We start from the raw sequence: 21208 nt of genomic DNA, 5'->3' as shown, positions 1-21208 counted from the left end.
TTTTTTTTTTTGAGCCTCACCGTATACCAGTTCCTTATCATCCCCCTCCTTTTCACTCTAGTTTCCAGGAATGCAAACTATTTCCAATTTTTCCGACTGTTTAGCCTTTACATGTGCTGTCTGCTCTGTCTAGTACGCCCTTCCCCAAGTCTTGTTTTACATACTTCAACATGGAAAGTTTCCTCTACCCATTCTGCATCCAGTGTCTCTCCTGGGCTCACTCATTTCTTTCACAACACCCTTTCTTGATATTGCTTGCTTATGTGTCTATGGCCTTTGCTGTCTCTATTCCTCCCTCTTCATTCACCCCACTCATCGCCACCAGGCTATGAGCTTCTCCTAGAGAACAGGAGCTGTTCTTTCAATCTCTGATGCCTAACCTTCTAATACAGAGTTTGGGATGCAGTTAACTACTCAGTAATCATTTGTATAAATGCAACTGAAAATAGAAGCATCCATGAGATTATATAACCAAGAACTACATTTGTGGACAACAGGAGTGCACATGAATCTTACTCAGCATGGCCAGGAAACAAACAGGCCCCCTTCTCATACTTGGAGAATTCAAACATATCTCTTCTCACCCGGAGAGGAGATGAATAAGTGAAACATTCTTAACCTCCAGCCTGTCTCTGCATCAGCATTCAGTCAATAAAATGTAAAGAATTCTTTCTACAAACGTCAAAGTAAAAGACAGCATGGGGCATTTATGAACCAGAAAACTAATTCAGACATGGATTATTAGAACAAATGAATTCAAGAATAATTTGTTAACAAACTATTTTTCTTTGGAACATTCTTTTTGGCAATTCCTTAATATAGTCAGAATATCTTCAAAGTAGAATAACTGGCCATAGGCTCTTCGATGATCTATTGTCAATTTTCTAAACACCTACAACAATTTGATGTAGAGTAATGCAAATATATTGGGATTTTTTAAAAATCAGAGTTCTAGTCCTGGTTTTGCAAAAAAATTAGCTCTGAGAAATTGGAGATCCCTAGCCTAACTTCCTCACTTAGAAATTGTAGAAGATGACTTCAGACTTCCTTTCCAAGTCGAAACTGCTGTGTATAGACATAATAGCTAGTACTTTTCTTAATGCTTCACATGTACTAACTCATTTAACTTTTCATTCTATAAGTGAGTAATATTATTTCCTCTTTTTATAAGAGGGAACTGAGGAAAGGAGATTAATATGTCCAACGGTGCCACATTTATTGTCTAGCAAAACCAAGATTCCAACCCAGGCAGCCTGGCACCAGAACTCTTGCTCTTAACCACCATGCCATGCCTCCTATTTTTCCCGAATAAATATTTGTGGGAAAGGACTACTGTGTCATCATCAAATGGGCATGTCTTCTGTCTTTTTCTTTTCTTTCTTTCTTTTTTTTTTTTTTTTTTTTTTTTTTTGAGATGGAGTTTAACTCTTGTTGCCCATGCTGGAGTGCAATGGTGAATCTCAGCTCACTGCAACCTCCGTCTCCTGGGTTCAAGCAATTCTCCTGCCTCAGCCTCCCAAGTAGCTGAAATTACAGGCATGCACCACCACGGCCAGCTAATTTTGTATTTTTAGTAGAGACAGGATTTCACCATGTTGCTCAGGCTGGTCTCGAACTCCTGACCTCAGGTGATCCACCCTCCTCGGCCTCCCAAAGTGCTGGGATTACAGGCGTGAGCCACCACACCCAGCCAAACAGGCATGTCTTGCTAGCCTCTGAAAAACTTATAAGCCAAAGAAGAGTATGCCCTGCCCAATCTTGTTCCAGAGACCCCTGGCATCAGTCCTGCTGGTTCCGTTTGCGCAGTCGTCACTGATTTCTCTAAGATGGAACCCCTCTGCTTACAGCATCTGTTCCCTCACCAGGCTCCCCAGCAGGGCCCCATCCACCTCACAGCCTGCCATCAGATAACTAATCAGCCCCACCACAGCCCAATGCCTGCATTAGCACAGACATTCGGGCCTAATCAGGAATTAATGGACAGTGCTTTGCAGTAATTTAATTTCCACAATAAACCTAATGAGCAATTTAATACAAATGTCAAAAGGAATCATTTAGTTGTTGTCTGAATGCTTTCTCCTGTGCAAACATTCATGAGAACTCAACACGGCTGCCTTTTTATAGCCCAGTTAACATACATTCCAGCAGAATCAGGGAGGCCCCTGTGCATTCAGTATTATTAATAAGGTTAACTGGGCACTTAATTAGCAATTTAGTGGTTAGTGCTCCATGACTAGAAGGTCCCCAGAAGATTATTTAGCAGAATTAACTGAGGCTTTTGTCATCTCCTCCCTAGATGCCTTCCTCACACTCCTAAATAAAGTTGATTCTTAACCAATCCCAGACAGGTTCACAAAGAGGGCATGAACACAAACGATAAATCCCTTCCACCCAAGCCAGTGCCATGGAGCCCTCCTGGAGAGGAGGAGAGCTCTCCCCCGCAGTGCTCCCTGTTGCTGATGCTGCAGCTGCAGACATCTACAGTGCCAGTCCCAGGGTCGATTGACTGTTTTCATGTGTATAACAGCATCTCTGGTATCCTGGAGAAGAAAAATGGATGGTTCAGGATCTGAATCTGTTGCTCCAGAAACTGCAGCTCAGATTTAAATGTTAAATCCCTGGAGCGGTTACTGAAATGGCATGGCAAATTCCCCGTGGTCCCAAAGCTGTTTGTCCCAGGAAGCCACAGCAGACATGAAGCATGTACACAGACCTTCCTGCCTGCCCTCAGAATAAAGACTAGCTTTGCAAAACCCAACTTCCTAGATTTCTGTTGAGCCCATGGCAGGTTGTGGGTGGAGACACAGAAACTTGCTCCCCAGGCCTTCTGCTACTGTCCTCTCCAGGGACCCTCCTCCTGTCCTTCCTCCCTCTGAGTTTCAAAAATGACTAACTAAAGACTTGCTCTGCTCTTTCCAGGCTCCATGCCGTGTGCTCACTTAGGGGAGTAAGAGAAAAGTGGGCTCTCAGGAGCTGGTAATCCAGTAGAAGAAGTAGAGAATAAGAAAGTAAATAATACAAATCACTAACTGCCCAGCTGTGTGCCAGGCACTTGTTACTTATTAGTTGTCATTGTTATTCCTTTTTGGGTAAGGAGACCAAGATTCAGAGAGATTGAGCAATAAACTCAGGATCTTGCAGCTAGAAAGTAGCAGAACCAATATTTAAACCCCATCCTGTACAAATAGCTCCTCATCACTCAAAAGCTGAGCTACCTTCATCACTGTGGTTCCAATTATGTTCAGGGAATGAAACTGCTTTTAATATTGTCATCAAACATATATATAATTAGAAGGTAAATCAGTCTGCTGGGGGAAAAGAAATCGTACTGCAGTCTAAAGCCCAGTGTAAGTGATTTGGGGATTATCTGTGCATCACTGCTGTAGTCCTTCACACGAATAATGTAGAATTGGCAGTAATTTTTGATATGGTGACAACACAGTGGAATGATAATGAATTTAGAGAATGAAGAGATGCACTCAACTCAATTAAACAAAATTTGCTGAGTCCCTACTATGTATATGACAATCTGCTAAATAGAAGGAGGGAGGTAAAGAAAAGAATAAACAAGACATGACCAAAGATCATGATCTCAGCGAGGGAAACTGACATGTACCTCACAGACTTTTATGGGGTATACTGCAATAAACTCTAGAATAGCAAAGAGAAAAAATAATTGAACCTGATTTGGGGGCTCTACAAACGCTTTTCAGTACAGAAGATGTCTGAGCTGGCTTTGAAAATGGGTGCAGTGTGGGGAGGAGGGAAAGTTAATAAGCAGAAGGTGGAAAAATTGAAGAGAAAATAATTCATAGGAACCTGAAGAAACAGAAGTGTATATTGTGTGTGGGAAGGAACAGGGGTTAGCTTAGTGTCAGTAAAGGACAAGATATTGGTCAAGGGGATAATGATAGCAGGAAGTGAACAGTAAGGTACCTGAGGGTGGGGTGCAGATTCTGGAGGGTCTTAAATGACACTCTAAACAGTTGGATCTTGTTCAGTGGGTCCAGCACGGAATTGTTAGTGAAGATTCTTAATAAAAAGGTTAACTTCGAAATAAATGTAGTCAAGGAGATACCTTCTCCTTCCTCCTCTCCCAACACACCCAGAAAACCATTTCTTCTCTGCCCACTCACACACGTAAACCCATTTCAGCAGTGCAGGAGTGGGGATAGGGAGGGTGTGCCAGCCCTGTGAATAGGAACATGGGGAAAACAAAAGACCTCGTGGAATTCAAACCAACCAGAGTCAGTGTCTGCATGTGAGGGGTGGGAGGGAAGGTATCTAGGGATGCTGCGCTTTCTAGCATGGAAGACAATCGGGATTCATGACCCCGTCTGAGGCAAAGAGGCTGAGGACATAGGCAGATTTGAGAAGAAGAGAATGGCCCTGGTTTGGGCAGATTCACTTAGTGGCAAATGTTGGGATATTTATGTGGAGAACTCAAGGCTGCGTATCACTGATCAATTAAGCCACGGGAGAAAATGAGATCCCTTGAGGAAAAGGATAGGAGAGAGGAGACAGGGAAGAGAGGAAAGGGAAGAGAGGAAAGGGATGGGTGTTTGCTCACCTGTTCAGTCTCACCTTTCACCCTGCTTTCTCTCCCAAACTTCACTACTCAACCATTATCCATTCATCTTAGTCTCTCTTCCCTCCCAGTTTCCAACGGGAAAGCTGGATGGGGCAGTACTTGTCCATGTGACAGTGTCCCCAGAGCCTAGCAGAGCATCTACAGTAGAGCTTCCAGAAGAAAAGAGAGAGTGAGTGAAGCAGGGAGGCTGAAGGTGAAAACTCGAAGGCTCCTTATGTTTAAAGTAGAAAGTAAATACAGGAATAGGATGGAGCAAGGAAGATGGAGAGAGTGGTCAGAGAAGTGGAAGAAGAACCAGGAAAGAGCAGGAACACTGTAGATGGGGAACAGAAATTGCCACTGGATTTAGAGACAGCAGGAGAGACGGTGGCCTGGAGAGAATGGCCAGGCTGTGGTAGCTTAAGGATTAGTTAGTACAGCAATTATAAAATATTATGATAACAGGCCTCATTAGTAAGGTCAAATTAATTAAGAAAATTTATTGTGAAGTCCATATGAATCTAAGAGTAAATCTAATCTATTAGATTAGAATCTATTTCTACCACTTTGTTTAGGTGCAGCAGCCATTTTGAATGTAATCATCCCTTTCACATTATAGATATTTTCCAAGCCATATCATTAATTCAGAAAATATCATAGTTAAAATATTATAGCTACCTCTAGTTATAATTATAGTCAGAAAATATTACTCTATGTGTATAAGCAAAACTCCTATCAACAAAAAGTTTTCTTCAAATATCACCTTAAAGCTATTTTATATTTTATTTAAAGTAACCATAAGAGCAAATCAGAACTACCCAGTTACAGCTTTTAAATAAATAGGAAAATACTTGAAATCACTAGGAACAAAGAGTTTGGCCTCTTTAGTTGTTTCAATTTTTCATTTTCATCTGATTAATTTGGAGAGATTTTTTTAAAAGAAAAAATAATAATTTTCCATTTTCAGCTCTTCCCCTAACTCATCAAAAGTGTTTAGGTTTTTCAGTTAGGCAAGAACTGACCCAGTAGAACCAAAGAGTATTTTATAAATGTTTTTCTCTCTGCAGATGCAAAAGATATTTAAGAAACTTCCAGGATTCAAAAAAATCCATGTGTTAGGATTTAGGTAAGTAAGAGAATCAAACTCTTCTCAATTTTTAAATTACTTTCTTCCTATCCTTTTTTAAAAGCAATGTCATGAGGATTATAAGGTCCTTTTTCCCCAGTTGTTTAGCTCTGCCAAATCCTGGAAACGGAGTACGTTTCAGATAAAGGAACTGTCTAATTAGAACATGACTCCAGGTGATTCTTAAGGGGTAGCACAGGAGCTGTATTCCTTCCTTCTTCTGGGAATCAGAAATACTGCTCTCTGTAGAGAGCTCATCTGCTGTCCTTGGCCATGTGGTTATGAATGAGCTTCTTAGGAAACTACCTCAGTACAGACAGATGAAAACAAGGTAGCAATTAAGCGCCTTGGTGTCTGATTGCCTGGTTTCCTATGGGATGCTAAATAGCATCACTATTTAAACAAACCATGCTGCCCAAGAGAGATAAGTGAACAATAAAAAGTCATCGCTATCAGGGTAGAAGAGTTGGGAAAATGGGATGGAAAGGAATAGGAGCATAAGCAAGACATTCTAAAATATATCTTTTATGTCATTTTGACATCTGACTCATAGTACTCTATTACCACTCAAAAATTATTAAATTAAAATTTTAAATAAAAACATAAGATCATAAGACAGTGCCACACTAAAGTGGGTTTAACCATGTTCCCACATCTTTGGCACAAGGAGGGCTGTATCCATCAGCATCACAACACTCTCATGTGGGTTCATGATTGGGGGAAATAATTTTTAAATCTTTTCTTTAAGTTCTCATTTTTCAAAACATCTACAGGTGAACTCATAATATGCTATTTTTAAAATGTGCCACAGGGTAAGTGTCAGTCCTGGTATGAGCAGAATGAGATTTCTTGCCCCAAACGAGCTTTGTAAACCAAGGAGAGTGGGCTTCCCCAGGAGTGTTCCGGCTCCTTCACTGCCTACTGTCTTAAAGCAAGAAGATGCACAGAGCAAGGGCTCCACAGGCCCAGAAAAAGAAATAGCTTTGCAGGGAGCTCTCTTGGTTTATTTCTTCCAAAGCTATCAGGCCCCTCTGATTTGTATAACTCCAGAGAAAGGAAATACTGAAAAGTGAAAGTTATAAAAGATGAAACCCTTAATATCTACCAAAGCAGACTCATTTTTCTTTATTTCAAGATGCTGCTCTGTAGTATTTTCTGTGAAATCAGATGGATTAGAGAAAAATAAAAGTTGATAGAAAAATATTCTGCATAAATGCAGACGTTTTCTGAATAAACCACTGCAGTGGAAGAACAAATTTTTAATTTAAAGCTGAAGGAAATGATGGGAACAGTTCTTTTGGTGAATATTAAAATGCTCATTATCCACCTCCCTTCAATAAATGAAAAACAAGTGTTTAAACAATGTGTTTTGGAAGTAAACCAAAATGTTAGATGATGAAATTTTGCAAGGTAAATATTTTAAAGATACATCCCTTGACACTGAATTTTTACCAAGTGCTTATCTTTGTAAGGATTTATTATTATTTCTGCCAAAGATGCTTACAAAGTAAGTTTGATCACATTTTCCCAGTGATTTCCGTGATGACATGAAGATTTAGTCCACCATAAAATATTTTGGCCCTTGAATACAATAAATAATATGCTCATGACAGTGGCAAAATTGTAATCATTAATAATGATGCTCACAATATTATAAAGTAAATATATTATTAAGGAAATTGCTTTTTTGTGGGCCAGATCCCTGAAGAAAACCAAAAACCCTGTGAGTCTCCTGGTACTGGCTTTCCTCCAGCTCATTTGTATAAAGGTTGATTTACAATTTAACAAGTACTTTTTTATCAGTGACTTCACTGAATTCAACGTGACTGGGAAGTAGCTAGAACGTATCATTAACACAATTATGAGGATGAACAATGAAAATTCCTCTTTAAATATTGCTTTATCTCTCAGAAAGGCAGAAAACTATTAATAATCATGCAGTCTTGTTGAAGAGTATACTCCTTCAAATACTTGTTCACAAATGTTCAAAGCCACTTTATTCTTAATAACCAAGACCTGGAAATAACCCAAATGTCTATCAACAGGGCAACAAATTGTCACATATTCTTACCATAGACAACTTCTCAACAAAGAAATGAACTGTTGGAATACACAACAACATGGGTGCATCTCAAAATAACTATGTTGAGTGAAAGAAGCCAAACAAAAGTACATCATTATTTTATTTATAATAGACTCTAGAAAATGCAAACCAATTTACAGTAACAGGAAACAGATCAGCAGTTGCTTAGGAAGGTGAGGCAGATAGGGATAGGAGGGGAAGAATGACACAGTAGGATGAGTAAGCTTTGCGGATGATGAATATGCTCACTATCTTGATTGTGGTAATGGTTTGATAGGTGTATGGCATCAAAATTCTTGGATTGTATACCATTTATATGTCCCATTTGTTTATCACAATGATACCTCAATGAAACAATTATTTAAAAATTAACAGGACTAGGGTCTTGACCCAGGAAGCCTGGCCTCTTTACAGAACCACATGGATTACAAACTATTGCTGAAAACAAGCAAGAGGCAGGATGAATGTCTGGTTGGTAGAAAAGGAGATCTCACCCCATACAGCAGCACTAGTTAGATAGTCATAGATTCTTCCTTGCCTCCACAGAAGGAGGGTTGTGGTATGCCTGTAGCAGGTACATTTCAGTCACATTACATCTGGGGATGAAAGTTCGATTAGTTCAGATAGTCCAGGCAGAAAGGGCAACAACGCCAATCCTATCACATGTGTAGAGTGTCTTTGGCAGCAACTACCATTTGAAATGCAAAAGGAGAAAGCTGGACATAGCTACTAAACTGAATTCACACATATGTCCGAAGGAGTCCAAAATGCTTTCATCAGTTTGGTGAGTAAATGGTCTTTTTTCATGCACAAGCAGGTGGTAGCATGGAAAAATGAGCCAGGCTTGCGGTCAGGAAAGCCAGGGTTTCAACCCTGCAATTCCCATTTGACACCTCCTTCTATGTGCCTGTTCCCTTTTCTGTGAAGCTGGGATTACATTGCTGAAAAGATTAAATGAGAATGCATGTAAACGTTCTGGCACAGACCACTCACCCAGTAAACAAGTGTTAGTTTTTCTTGCAAGCTGTCCCATGGTGAATTGGACCAATCCCTCAAAGCTTACTGCTTACAACAATTCAAAAAATAATCACTCAAGAAAACACCAGTTCCATGGTTTTGCCTCAGATAAATTATCTTCAAGAATAAACTAATCATTTAATGCCAGTAAGAACTGAGAAATCCATTTACAAAGTACTTTTTAAAAATGTTCCTGCACCAGCACCACCCAAAATGTAAAACATATAGGATAGATTTCCAGCCTCTTTAGGTGGAATATGAAGACATTAAGGAATTTAAGAAGAAGACCAAAGTACAGATAATCTTTGAACTAAGGCTGAAATCCTAATCAGAAACATATAATGATGTTTACTTCCTTAGATTCATATCACTCTCAAAGTTTCCATTCAAATTCTGATGGCAGTTTATATGTTTCCTTCAAAGCTCTGGGCAAACATAAGAGACAATGGAAGGAAATTTTTTTTCTTTTGTATATAAAATAATTCATTGAATGTCTCAATAAATGTCATTAAAATTTTTTCTCTTTTTCATGTTTCCATTGTGCATGATGAAATGAAGACCAAAGAAAGAAAAAGATGGGTAATTTGGACTTTTTTTATGTTTTGAAATATAGTACGTTTCCCCCTCCCCCAAATTTATATACTGATATTGCACAAATAATTTTTACATATAATGTCTGGGATAAGCCCATTACTTTTTGATGGTTTCTTATTTGAATGGAAGTAATTGAACAATTACCCAGTAAAAGAGTTAAAGAAAAAAACTCTCTAATCAAAGTCTCTATGTGGTATATAGGTATACATTTCCTTGGTCAACTGAACAGGATTTTATCATACTCAAGGTATAGTCAGAAAATAAAAACACATTTCTGTGCTGCAAGCATACTTTATTTCTTAAATGCCATTTGTATTGGGCAGTTGTCTATCTGAAAGCACACATATACGTGGAAGCAACCGAAGTCTGGGATAAAACAGAGAAACTAATTTGTTCCTTTCCAAGGTCAATGTGAACTGAGAAAAGAGCCCACTATACCTTGGAGAGCTCAGTAATAAGAATCCAACTTTGGCTCTGTAATTGACTAGTGAAATAACAAACAATAGACTCTAAATCATTGTATGGTCTGAAAAACCACCAAGAATACACATGATCAGTTTCTGTGGCCTTGAAACACTTCTACATCACTCTGTATAGATTTATGACATGAACTAAAGGTTAAACCTGATTCCTGAGGGGAGAGACATAAAGAATCCTGTTTCATTTTTGCATGCAAAAAAGCTTTGAGTTAATGAATAGGATAATAAATACAGCTACCTATGTACTGCTTATCTTTCTCTTTTCTCACACCTTCCTTCTAAGATGTTATTTTAAAAGCAGCTTGAGGGAAAAGAGTGTTTTCAATTAAAGTTGTAATTTTTTATTTAAAAAATACTTCTTAGAAAAAAAGTAGGAAAGAAATAGCCTTAAGAACTGAACCTTTGACTTGGTTACTTGGTTACAACATATATATGGGTATATAGAAGGGTAATTTGGACTTTTTTACATACATATAGTGTGTGTATATATATATACATACTATTATCCTACTGCTGCTATATCTTACATTGCTATTTCATAGACCTTCCTAAAGGAGGCTATTTGTAGAAGAAAGGGTAATTCGTCCTTCTTCCTGATTGGCACGGCATGACTTATAAGATCACAAAAAATAGTGGTCAATACCAGCAACTTTTGACAAAAAACACTTTTTCAAAAAGACGTAGGTGGGCACAGTGGCTCAGGCCTGTAACCCCAGCACTTTGGGAGGCCACAGCAGGCAGATCACTTGAGCCATGAGTATGAAACCAGTCTGGACAACATGGCAAGACTCTGTCTCTACAAAAAACTTTAAAATTAGCCCACCTCCTTCCCGCATTCCCAGCTATGCTGGGGGATAAGGCAGAAGGATCACCTGAGCCCCAGGACTTCGAGGCTACAGTGAGCCATGATCATGCCAATGCACTCCAGCCTGGGTAACAGAGTGAGACCCTGTCGGAAAAAACAAACAAACAAACAAACAAAAACCTGAAGTAAAAATCTATAGTCACTTGATTCAGTTAGTAATCCTTCTTTGTGGTGGACTGAACTCCCTCCTGCCATTCTATTTTAGAACCAAAATATATGTTTGTTCTTTTTTCATATTTTAAGTTTCTGATAAATGTTGAAATGTTTTAAAGTGGGATATTCTCTCAGAGCCCATCAGGAAAGAGGTGGAAGCTATCCTGAAGCTTTGTAGCAATCTAGTGGCTCTCTTTACAAGGCATGTAACAACGGCTTTGGGTGGGGAATGTGTCTTCTGCTATCCACAGCTCAAGCTCCACAGAGATGCAACTTACAGCTATCTTTAAGAGACACAGTGCAGAAGCAAAAAGCCCTGCAAGTGACCTCCCGTCTTTTGATTCCAACAAAATTGAAAGTGAGGAAGTCTATCATGGAACCATGGAGGAGGACAAGCAACCAGAAATCTATCTCACAGCTGCAGACCTCAAAAGGCTGATCAGCAAAGCACTAGAGGAAGAGCAATCTTTGGATGTGGGGACAATTCAGTTCACTGATGGTCAGTTAGTGATTGCTTAGTTCTGAGTTTATTCTCATTTTGACAGAGACTAAGAATGTGAATGTCTCATGGAAACTGTCATTTTAACTTGGGTCTTCTAAAGTCAATCATTACTGTGACAGGAACATGTATGGTGTCATTTCTAGCTTTTCTCACTCCTTCCTGTGTCTCATTTGATGTCTTTGGTACCCACTTCTTACCAAGGGCAGTTCTAGGAGAATCCAAGGGTTTCAGTTCAGTTCCAAGTCAACTGTAGACAGCCAGTGCAACCAAGGCAGAGAAAAGAACCCACAGACAGTTCTGTTACCCTGGCACGATCTAAACAGATTCTCTCATCTAGTCAATTGGTCAGATCTCAGCAAGAAACAGATGGCACATTCAAATTAGTATAATTTGAGGAGAGTTTAATAAAGGGACCATTTGTAAAGGTTTGCCGGTACACAAAGAATTAGGAGAGCTCCCTGGGGCTAGAAGCAGCAAGCCTCATTACTATCTCCAGACTTGAAGTGTTGCCTAATGTTGTAAGCCATGCCAAAGACAGAGCACAAGGAACCATTGATATAGCCAATATTATTCAACCTTCTGGGGCAGCAAGTGGCAGGGAGAGGAGGGGAGAGTGGATCTAAAGAAGTCAACAAGATCATCAGGCACACTCAAGATCCTCAGAGGGAAGTCCTCAGTAGGTTCAGTAAATGGCAAAGTAAATGGACACTGGAAATGCCATTTAGCACAACATGGCACGAAACTGTCATTTTCTGCCAGTTCTGTTTTCTGCCTAAGATAGGCACTCTTAACACTAGAAAATCTCATAAAGGTCTCTTAGGACAAGACGAAGGGCCAGGGAAATTCACAGGCAAGAAAACGTCAACTTCAGAAGCTTCTCAGAGACAACCTGATACTCGGGGCTTCTCTCTTTTGAGCCCTCTGTGGCGTTCTGAGAATCAGGCTTTAGGCTGAAAGTTTGCCACAAATTATCATTGGTTCCAGTATTTATTCTAATAATTTTGTTTATTATCAGCTTAGTCATATTTTTATCCCCAATGGTCTAGATAGTCAGCCTGCTTGGTCCAAATCTATAGAATAAAACTGAACACCCTAAAAATCCACCTTAATAACTATTCTTATCACATAAACATGCAAGATGCACCCTTTGCATCTGTCCTTCAATATATCATTCAGATTAATGACCTTTTTTTCTATGCCTCTGGTTTCTTAATGATTTGTCATACTACTCCTTAAGGATTGGTTATTCTGCATGTTGCAACCTGGACTGTTTTATTGCCCCAACCTCAAAAGAAAAAGGAAAGATACACTCAAATCTTGTGATTTTTTTACCCACAGAAATTGCTGGATCACTGCCAGCCTTTGGTCCTGATACCCAATCAGAGCTGCCCACATCTTTTGCTGATATAACAGAGGTGAGTTTGTTGTCCTTTTGTTCTTTAAATAGGAACAAAGTCTCAAAACCTTCCATCAAAGAACAAATCAGCTTAGGAACTGAACAGAGCAAAATCCCCTTTGCAATGCTAATTATATTCTTTTCTGTTTTTTACAAGCAGCACTTGCTTAACCCACTTTCAGTATCTGTATTAATAAAATATAATACAACTTGCATTTCAAATATCTCAAAGTTCAAAGTTTCCTTCAATTTAGTTAGATTTTTGTTTCAATTAGAATCAGGATGGCCTCTGTTTTTAATGAAACAAACATATTTTCATGAACTGAAAAGAATAATTAAAGCAGAACATATTATTTAACTTTGACTTTCAGAAATATGTATAAACATGATCATACTTTATAAATTTGTTTTTATGTCATGTCTTAAGGATTTACCTATGTATTTATTTAAGGGGTTTGATAAATGCAAATTAATGTCTTTAAAAGTAAATAACAAATTTAGTAATAATTTTTGTATTTAATTTAAACCTATGTTTACTTAATTTATGCCAGAAGTTGTCACTGGTGTGCTCATAAATAGAAGTGCTGGATTAAGCTTTATTCCCTCCTAAAATGAAATAATTCATAACATGATTGACATAAATCAAAGTATCTTAGCTATTAGTTAAGTCTATTCAGGCAGATTCAGTTATCCAAGAAGCAATAGATCTTATTTTACCACTGTATCAACGGATATTACCCTTTTAGAACATATTTCTATATCAGAACCTTCCTCCATAGTAGATTCAAGTCAACTACAAAATAGTTTGCTTAAATTTAAAAGAAAATTTTAAAATATGGGTATAGCCCTTCTTATATACATATACATCCTTCTCAACATCTGTCTTGCAAAATTCATTCGTCAGGATGCTACTTTGAGTCCAGAACTTCCTCTTGTTGAACCCCAGCTTGAGATAGTGGACGGAGCAGAGCATGGTCTACCTGGTAAGTTTCTTCTCACAAAGTCTATGTTAGATGACAACATACTCTTTGATGAATCCCATTTGATACTGGCCTCAAAGACCAGTGACAAAGCCATCCTCAACCGAGGAAAAGGTTCACTGCCACCAGCATTTCCAACAGAAAAGCAGTCCATTGAACTACCCTTTCTGCAGAGGAGGACATTCACAGCATCATCCCTTCAGCTCTAGTTCCCAGTCCCACAGCCAGCACTGGCAGCCCTTTTCTAATGAACTGGTGAAGGAGGCTGAAAGCAAAACAGCACCAACTGCTGCTCACTCAGAACAACAATCTCCTCTGGGCTTGGAAACTGAGAGTCCATGAGGACAAGGTAGGTCCTAAGGCCCAAGTCCATGACAAGCGGCCATGTCAACAGTGGACTGGGCCTTTACAATCACTATATGTATTCCTGTGCCTCTTACATGCTGACCGTGGATACAGTCTGTAGTATGTACAGACTGTACACATGTAGTAACATGTGTTTCTTTAGCGTAAATTAGCACGTCTGTAAGTAAGAAAGAATATCAGTAAACACTGAAGTCTTGGTGATTCACTTTTGAATCTCCAAGAAGGTTAATTTTGAGGCAATAGTATCAAACTTTTTCACAGTTAAAGAGAAATATTTAGCAACATGTGAAGACATTAGGGAAGAAAACGACCAAAAATCTTGCAGAGAGCCTTTTTTTAGTGCAAAAAGTAGCTGACTTAGTGGCTCCAAGAACTCCTATTATTTCCATTCTATAGAGCTCTGTGGTAAAAGTACAAGTAAAAAACACAAGCCCTAGGATACAAGGCTGATAAGAATGTACTGTGATGATAAATGCAAATGCCATTGGAGATTTGCTATGACTGGTATATTTAATAAGATTATTATTGTTTTAGTTAGAGGTCTCCACAAAATTCTACAAGTTTTGAGTGAACTACCTTAACTGCATTTCCCTCATAAACACTGTGCAATTATTATGCCATTTTACAGAATGCAAGGGAATACATATATGGCCTGATAGCAGAATTACTTATACAAATTGGATTTCATTTACATGATTATTGGTGAATAAATGTTAACTTCTTGACACTGTTATTTATTGCTGCATTACAAACCGTCCCTAAAGTTAGTGGCCTAAACCAATAATCATTTATTTTGCCAATAAATCTGAAATTTGGGCAGGGATCAGCAGGGACAGCTTTTCTCTGCTCCATGTTGTGTCAGCTGGAATATCTCAACTGGTGTTGAAGATCCATTTCCAAAATGGTTCACTCACTGGCTGGCAAATCAGTGCTCACCCAGAGCTGTTGGCTGGGGGCCTCATTTCTTGTCTCTCCACAGGGTTGCTTGGGTTTCGCCACAGAATGGTAGCTGAGTTCAGAGTGTCAGTGTTCTAATATCGTAAGGGCCTAAAAATAGCATCATTTCATCACATTCTAATTGCTAGGCAGCTGTAGAGCCCTTCTAGATTCAAAGGGAGGGGACATAGACCTTCTCTCTTGATGGGAGAAATATCGAAGAATTTAAGCCATTTATAATTAACCACAATCCACATCAACCACTATTTGGGCATCCAAATTATTTTAAGAGTTGGTTGGACAAAACAAAACAAAACTTTTCGTGAAATGATTGATCTTAGGAACTCACTGAATACTTTTCTTTCATTCTATCATAAAACTTCCTTATAAGATTAGCATTTCAGCTAGATTAATAAAAATAATAGTATATGATGAAAGCATTATCTTATTTTCAAATTGCTTTACTGTTTCCATTTTATTTATACATTTCTTTTACTCATGAATATACCATAGAACACTAAAACTGGAAGAAATCTTAGAGATGATTTGGTTAAGCTTCGGTGTTTCACAAATGAGAAAACCAAGGCTAGAAATATGAAGTGCCTTGTTCAAGGTCATATCATAGCTTGCGGCACAGCCAGGATCATTATTCAAGTTTTCTACATCTATTATACTATATTTGGCTTAAGTAGCTCCATCCTTTGCAAACAGTATAACCTCAAACTTGCTTTGCCCTCAAACCACAGCCTCTTCTCTATTTCACTACTCTGTCAATTTTTCTAAATTATCTAGGCTTCTGAGTCTCTATTATGTCGCCTCCTAATCACCACAGGGTTTCACCTCTAACCACACAAAGCAGGGATGTAACTTTCACAAAAGTCACAGATGACTTCCTAATTGATCGATTTAGCAGTCTCATTTCCATCTTCTTTTTATTTGACATTTCTGGCACGTGACTCTTGTTAACCACTCCGCTCTTGAAACTCCTACATCTGGGCTTCCATGAAGTGACTCCTTCTTGGTTCTTCTCATATACCCTGCCTACTACTCCTCCATATCCTGCAGTGTGGCTTATTATTAAATTTTTTAAATTTTGCTTATTAAAATCCTACATCATTTAAAGAAGATTTATAGTGATTTACAGACATGGATCAATACAAAAAGATTTTGTATTGATTTTATTTTAAAGAATGGAAAGAAAAATGGAAGAGAAAATAAAACAAAGATTACTCCTTTAGTGAAATGGAGGTGTTTGGGAACTAGATTGATGTGGTGATCACACAACATTGTGAATGTACCAAATGCCACTGAATCATTTACCTTAAAATAGTTAATTTTATGTGTTATAAGTTTCACATCATTTATTAAAATAAGATAACTGTAGGAAAAATCATATACAAAATAAACATCATAGAGTTCTGTAGGTTTGCTTTAGGTGGTTCATGATTTGAGCTTCTTAACAGGCTGTGTAAAGAGGAAAATATAATCAGTCACCTAATATAGATCTGCATGCATACAGCATGGTAATTGCTTAGGAGAAAAATGTATCTGATGAATTCTCATAAGGACAGTCTGGGTTATAGTGCACCATGTCCTGTCCACGTGAACCTTCCTACTGTGTAAAACCAGTGTCAAGTGTTTCCTTTAAGGACACCCAGACATGTTCAATGAATGCCAAAGCCCAGTTCATTACAGAACTTCCAGGAGGCACTAGGTGCTGACAGTCTGCCTTAATTCAAGAATTGATTTTGCATTATTTAGAGGAATAGCTGTTCTGTCTAACCTTCAGTCAATGCTCTATAAGTAAAAATTATATCTCATAATTGAGCTTTTGATTTGTATTGAGCAAGAAGAGTTATATTTGCTGACCTCGATCTAGAGTGCAAATATTCCATATTGACAAGAGCAGATCCATATGCTTTCATAATCAGCCCAAATGGGAGTAGAAATGACATATCTTAATGAAAATTGGAAACCCTAACTGGGAAGCATTGCTGATAAAAAGACAGTTATACATGGAAAATAGAAAACAAACAAACAAAAAAAGAAGTGGAGGGGCACTCTGGACAAGAACAAGGCTTCCCTCCCTCATAAAACAATTCTGGCTTTTTCCCAAGTACAGGTAAAATGAAAATTAGGGCTCCAAAATCCTGCACCACAGTATCAGTGAGATAATTTTAGCCTGGAAAATTTTTGAGGTTAGTGTCACCAAACACCCACCAGGCCATTAAAATCTCAGTAAAGCACTCAAAGAAATCTTTCAGCTTCAGCAGTTTAACTTAGTAGTTAATTCTGAGATAAAGTATTTGCAAAATATGCATCTAGGACACTAAAAGAATTGGTATGTTGTATAGAATTGTGGGGTCTTCTATTGTTACTGTTTTTTATAGTAGCTGATCCCAAGCCATTCTTTTCTGTAGAGCCAGTTATCTGTTAAGATCACTCCCATCGGCTGGGCGCAGCAGCTCATGCCTGTAATCCCAGCACTTTGGGAGGATGAGGCAGGCAGATCCCTTGAGGTCAGGAATTCGAGACCAGCCTGGCCAACGTGGTGAAACCCTGTCTCTACTAAAAATACAAAAATAAGTCAGGTGTAGTACTGCATGCCTGTAATCTCAGCTATTCAGAAGACTGAGGCAGGAGAATTGCTTGAATCGGGAGGCAGAGGTTTCAGTGAACCAAGATCGCACCACTGCACTCCAGCCTGGGTGACAGAGCGAGACTTTGTCTCAAAAAGATCACTCCTATTTCATAAAAATGAGTCAGCCACATATAGGAGAAACTTGATATTCTGTCCTTCACACAACATGTATCCAACTTGTTCAAAAATAGTATCAATTCACAGGGTAAAAAATTTTTTGTGGTTTGGTTTGGTTTAGATGTGTGTAGGCGACAATACATTTCTCTTTTAGCTCATTAGAATGATCATCTGGTCTATCAGGAGAGAAGTTCTTTAGTGTCCTCCCTCCCAAATTACAGACTTTTTCACTTGCAACACATTCCATTTACAGTAGAAACCAGTCTCTTAATAAATTGCAGTATTTTAAGTGAAGAAGCAAGCTTTAAGCAGAGCTACTGTACTATTGGGCATTGTTTTGTCTTTTATTGCCCATCTAGGTAATACGTTGAAATTAACACACTTCCAACTTTTCTTTATCTCACCTCAGCCTTTGACTCTGTCAAAAGGAATCCGTGACATGAGCTAAACTGAATGAACTCAATATAAAACCAAGTTGCTAATGTTCCATGTGGTCAGGGACAGTCATCTGTCTCTATTCATTCCTATATTGGCAGTGTCCAGCCAGATGCTATATTAAAAATTAATATATGTTAAATTAATTAAAGCAGTGAATGAATGAATTTGTATTACAATATCTCCATGAAAGTCAGAGTTTATTGGAATAATCTAGTTCTCTTTTTAATCTGTCCAGTAAAAAACTTAGAGCCAAATCAATGTTCTAGAAGCAGTATTTGGCTATCATTTCTGGTCACACCACTCACCATTGCCAAAATTTGTCATTCATTGTCATGCTCTTGTGCTTTTACACAGTTACTTTTTCTTGTGCCTATAATACTCTTCCATTCTTCCAGCTTGATGACCTCCAACTCATATTTTAGTTTCAGCTAACGTGCTACCTTCTCTGTGAAGTTTTCCCCAACCGCTCCCTGAAAAGGATTTATAATTACCATCTGTTCCCTGATTCCACAGCAAAAAGTCATCTAGACCTCCATCAAACATTTACCGTACAGAATTGAAACTATTGCTATGCATGTCTGGAATCCCTCCAAGACTGAATTCCTGAAGTAAAAAGATATGCTCTTATTCCTTTTTTTAAAATTCCTGTGCTAAGCTCAGTGGCTGGCATATAATTGCAGTTTCATAACTATTTGTAACTGCTGTCGACCTTATTGGGCCTGTCAGTACTATCATCTCAGACAGGAAATGCCTGGAGGATACGTGCCTTCCCTGTGCTGGTACCCACGTAGTTCCAGCCTCACGTGTAGGGCAATGTCCCTTATTGGTAAACACTTTCATCAAAATGAGAGTGCTGAAGAACTTTAATCAGCTCCACCTCAGGTGATGTACCAACTACCACATTGATTACATGTAGGTATGCAGGGAAAGAAATTTGCAATAAGCCTTTCTCCTAGCGCAAAAATGGACACTTCCGGACTCAATCAGGAAGGCTTGGCAAAGATGTTATTTAAATTGCTCCACTTTAGGATGAAAGGATAATAGTAAGACTTGAAAAGAGTTGTAAGAACAACTCAGCTGAACTGAGTTTAGGCAACAGTGGTCAATATTTTTGCCTGTTCTTTCCTACCAGGGAGCAAGCTTTTCTTAACAGGAGTATATTGTTTATAAAAATTATTCTGAGTCGTCTACAAGAAAAATGTCATCCAAAGAAAAGAAAGAATGGCCATTCAACAAAACTTCCAATTGCACCCCATCCCTAGATACAATCTTTACAATGCCCAGGAAAAGATGAAAAGTAAAATGAAGTTCTTTCAACTCTCAAATTTGGTACTTCTAGATTTAGCCTAGAAATGTCAGGTGACTTAATACATCCTTCAATATTTCAGTTTGGGAAATTCAGTACCCTGCCTCAAATGTTGGCAATTGCCAAGAAAATTGTTTTGACTTTCTGCCCTCTAGTGAACTGATATTATTCCATCTCCCTTCCTGAATCTGTTTCCTTCTTTCACCCCCTCTTCATTCTGGAGGTAGATATTTCTATGAGTAGATCAACTTTATTGTGAGTTGAGTTGATAAGGACAGGAGGAAGCCATAGTGCAGCACCACCCAGTCACCAACCTCAAGTTATTACATAGCTGTCCTGTCTTGACATGTCAGTCACATCCTTTGCTAGAAACTTCTCCCTAGCCAGTGCTACCTTGGTCATTCCCTGTTGCATCATGCTGTTAAGCCCTCATTCTCTGAAAGCCCTCTTCGTGACCACCCTTTTTCCAGGCTGCTCCCAACTCCTTTTCCAAGTCACAGTCCAATTTTTATGAAGAGTAGTGATCTGTTTAATCTCTTTCCAACATTAAAGTGAACAGAGAGAAAACCAGCACACAGCAGCTCAGGCCAGGAGTAGAGGCTTGCACCATGCCACAGAGCTCTGCAGCCCCTCAACAGACTACCTGGAAGCTGGCTTGGTTCTGTTTCCTTTCACACTCGCTAGCACTGAAACAATTAGGATAAACCTATTGAGCACTATTCCCTGATCATCCCTCAGTAGTAAACAGCTCTAATGACAAAGAGAACAGCCCTGCTTGAATAAACTTTTAAATGCTTTTCAAAATTAAGCAATTGTGACTATTTTCACAAAAATCTTAAATCTTAAAAATATATCACTCAGTTATCATATGTGGAAAATTAAGAACTTTTTTGAGAAAGGTTACTGAAGGCTTAAGGAAGAAAGACCTAAATCCTCACTCTGATGGTATTTGGAAGGTAATTAGGTCAAAGGTAAGAGCCTTTGGGAGGTAATCAGGTCATGAGGGCCAAGCCCTTATAAGAAGAGACAAAAGAGGGATGATTTCTCTCTCCCTTTCTCTCTCTCTCTCTCTCCTGTCTCTTCCTTTCTCTCCCTCTGTCTCCCTTTCTCTCTCTCCCTTTCTGCCATGTGGGGATACAACTAGAGGACAGCTGCCTACAAACTAAGAAGAGTGATCTCTCTAGGCACTGGTTTTGCTGGTGCCTTGATCTTGGACTTCATGGCCTCCCGAGTTGTGAGAAAGAAACGTCCATTGTTTGAGTCATCTGATCTATGGTATTCTTTATGACAGCTGTCAAAGATGCAATCCCAATTTAAATAACAATGCCCCTTACATATGTCTTAGATGTTTCCAAGGCCTAAATTTGGGGGTAAATTGAAACGTCATATTGAGAACTGTCAACAACTAATAGTTGTTAATAACTAATTAAAAACACCAGAACTTCAACATTCACTATTCTTTGTTCAACAAGCACAAAGTCTGGCTCTGAAAGGAAGATTAAGTTCACAAGAGACCGCAGTGCACTTCCCATCTACTTCCTTTATTCAAGACCTACACATATGAAATAGTGAACAATGTAAGATGTTATGTATAAAATATAAATACTACTTAAACTTTACATAGACTAAACAGAGGTAC

At 38.6% G+C, this 21208-nt stretch overlaps 3 protein-coding genes across 5 annotated transcripts in view; all 3 read left to right on the top strand.

Annotated features, from left to right (window-relative positions):
- The window catches only part of COL12A1 (collagen type XII alpha 1 chain), a 1021934-nt gene that overhangs the window by 91576 nt on the left and 909150 nt on the right, over positions 1–21208 (top strand). The window lies entirely within an intron of this gene.
- The window catches only part of LOC126952142 (cytochrome c oxidase subunit 7A2, mitochondrial), a 1153643-nt gene that overhangs the window by 383839 nt on the left and 748596 nt on the right, over positions 1–21208 (top strand). The window lies entirely within an intron of this gene.
- IMPG1 (interphotoreceptor matrix proteoglycan 1) overlaps positions 1–21208 on the top strand; it is a 146106-nt gene that overhangs the window by 55156 nt on the left and 69742 nt on the right. For both annotated transcript variants that reach the window (XM_050786503.1, XM_050786502.1), the window contains 5 exons: positions 5638–5696; positions 9355–9375; positions 11139–11386; positions 12728–12804; positions 13690–13768. In XM_050786503.1, coding sequence (XP_050642460.1) covers positions 5638–5696; positions 9355–9375; positions 11139–11386; positions 12728–12804; positions 13690–13768 — 484 coding nt within the window. The remainder of the gene's footprint in view (positions 1–5637; positions 5697–9354; positions 9376–11138; positions 11387–12727; positions 12805–13689; positions 13769–21208) is intronic.

The sequence above is a fragment of the Macaca thibetana genome, chromosome 4, assembly GCF_024542745.1.
Source record: "Macaca thibetana thibetana isolate TM-01 chromosome 4, ASM2454274v1, whole genome shotgun sequence".
Lineage (NCBI taxonomy): Eukaryota > Metazoa > Chordata > Mammalia > Primates > Cercopithecidae > Macaca > Macaca thibetana.
Note: the sequence above shows the minus strand (reverse complement) of the source record. Positions and strands in the feature narration are given on the sequence as shown.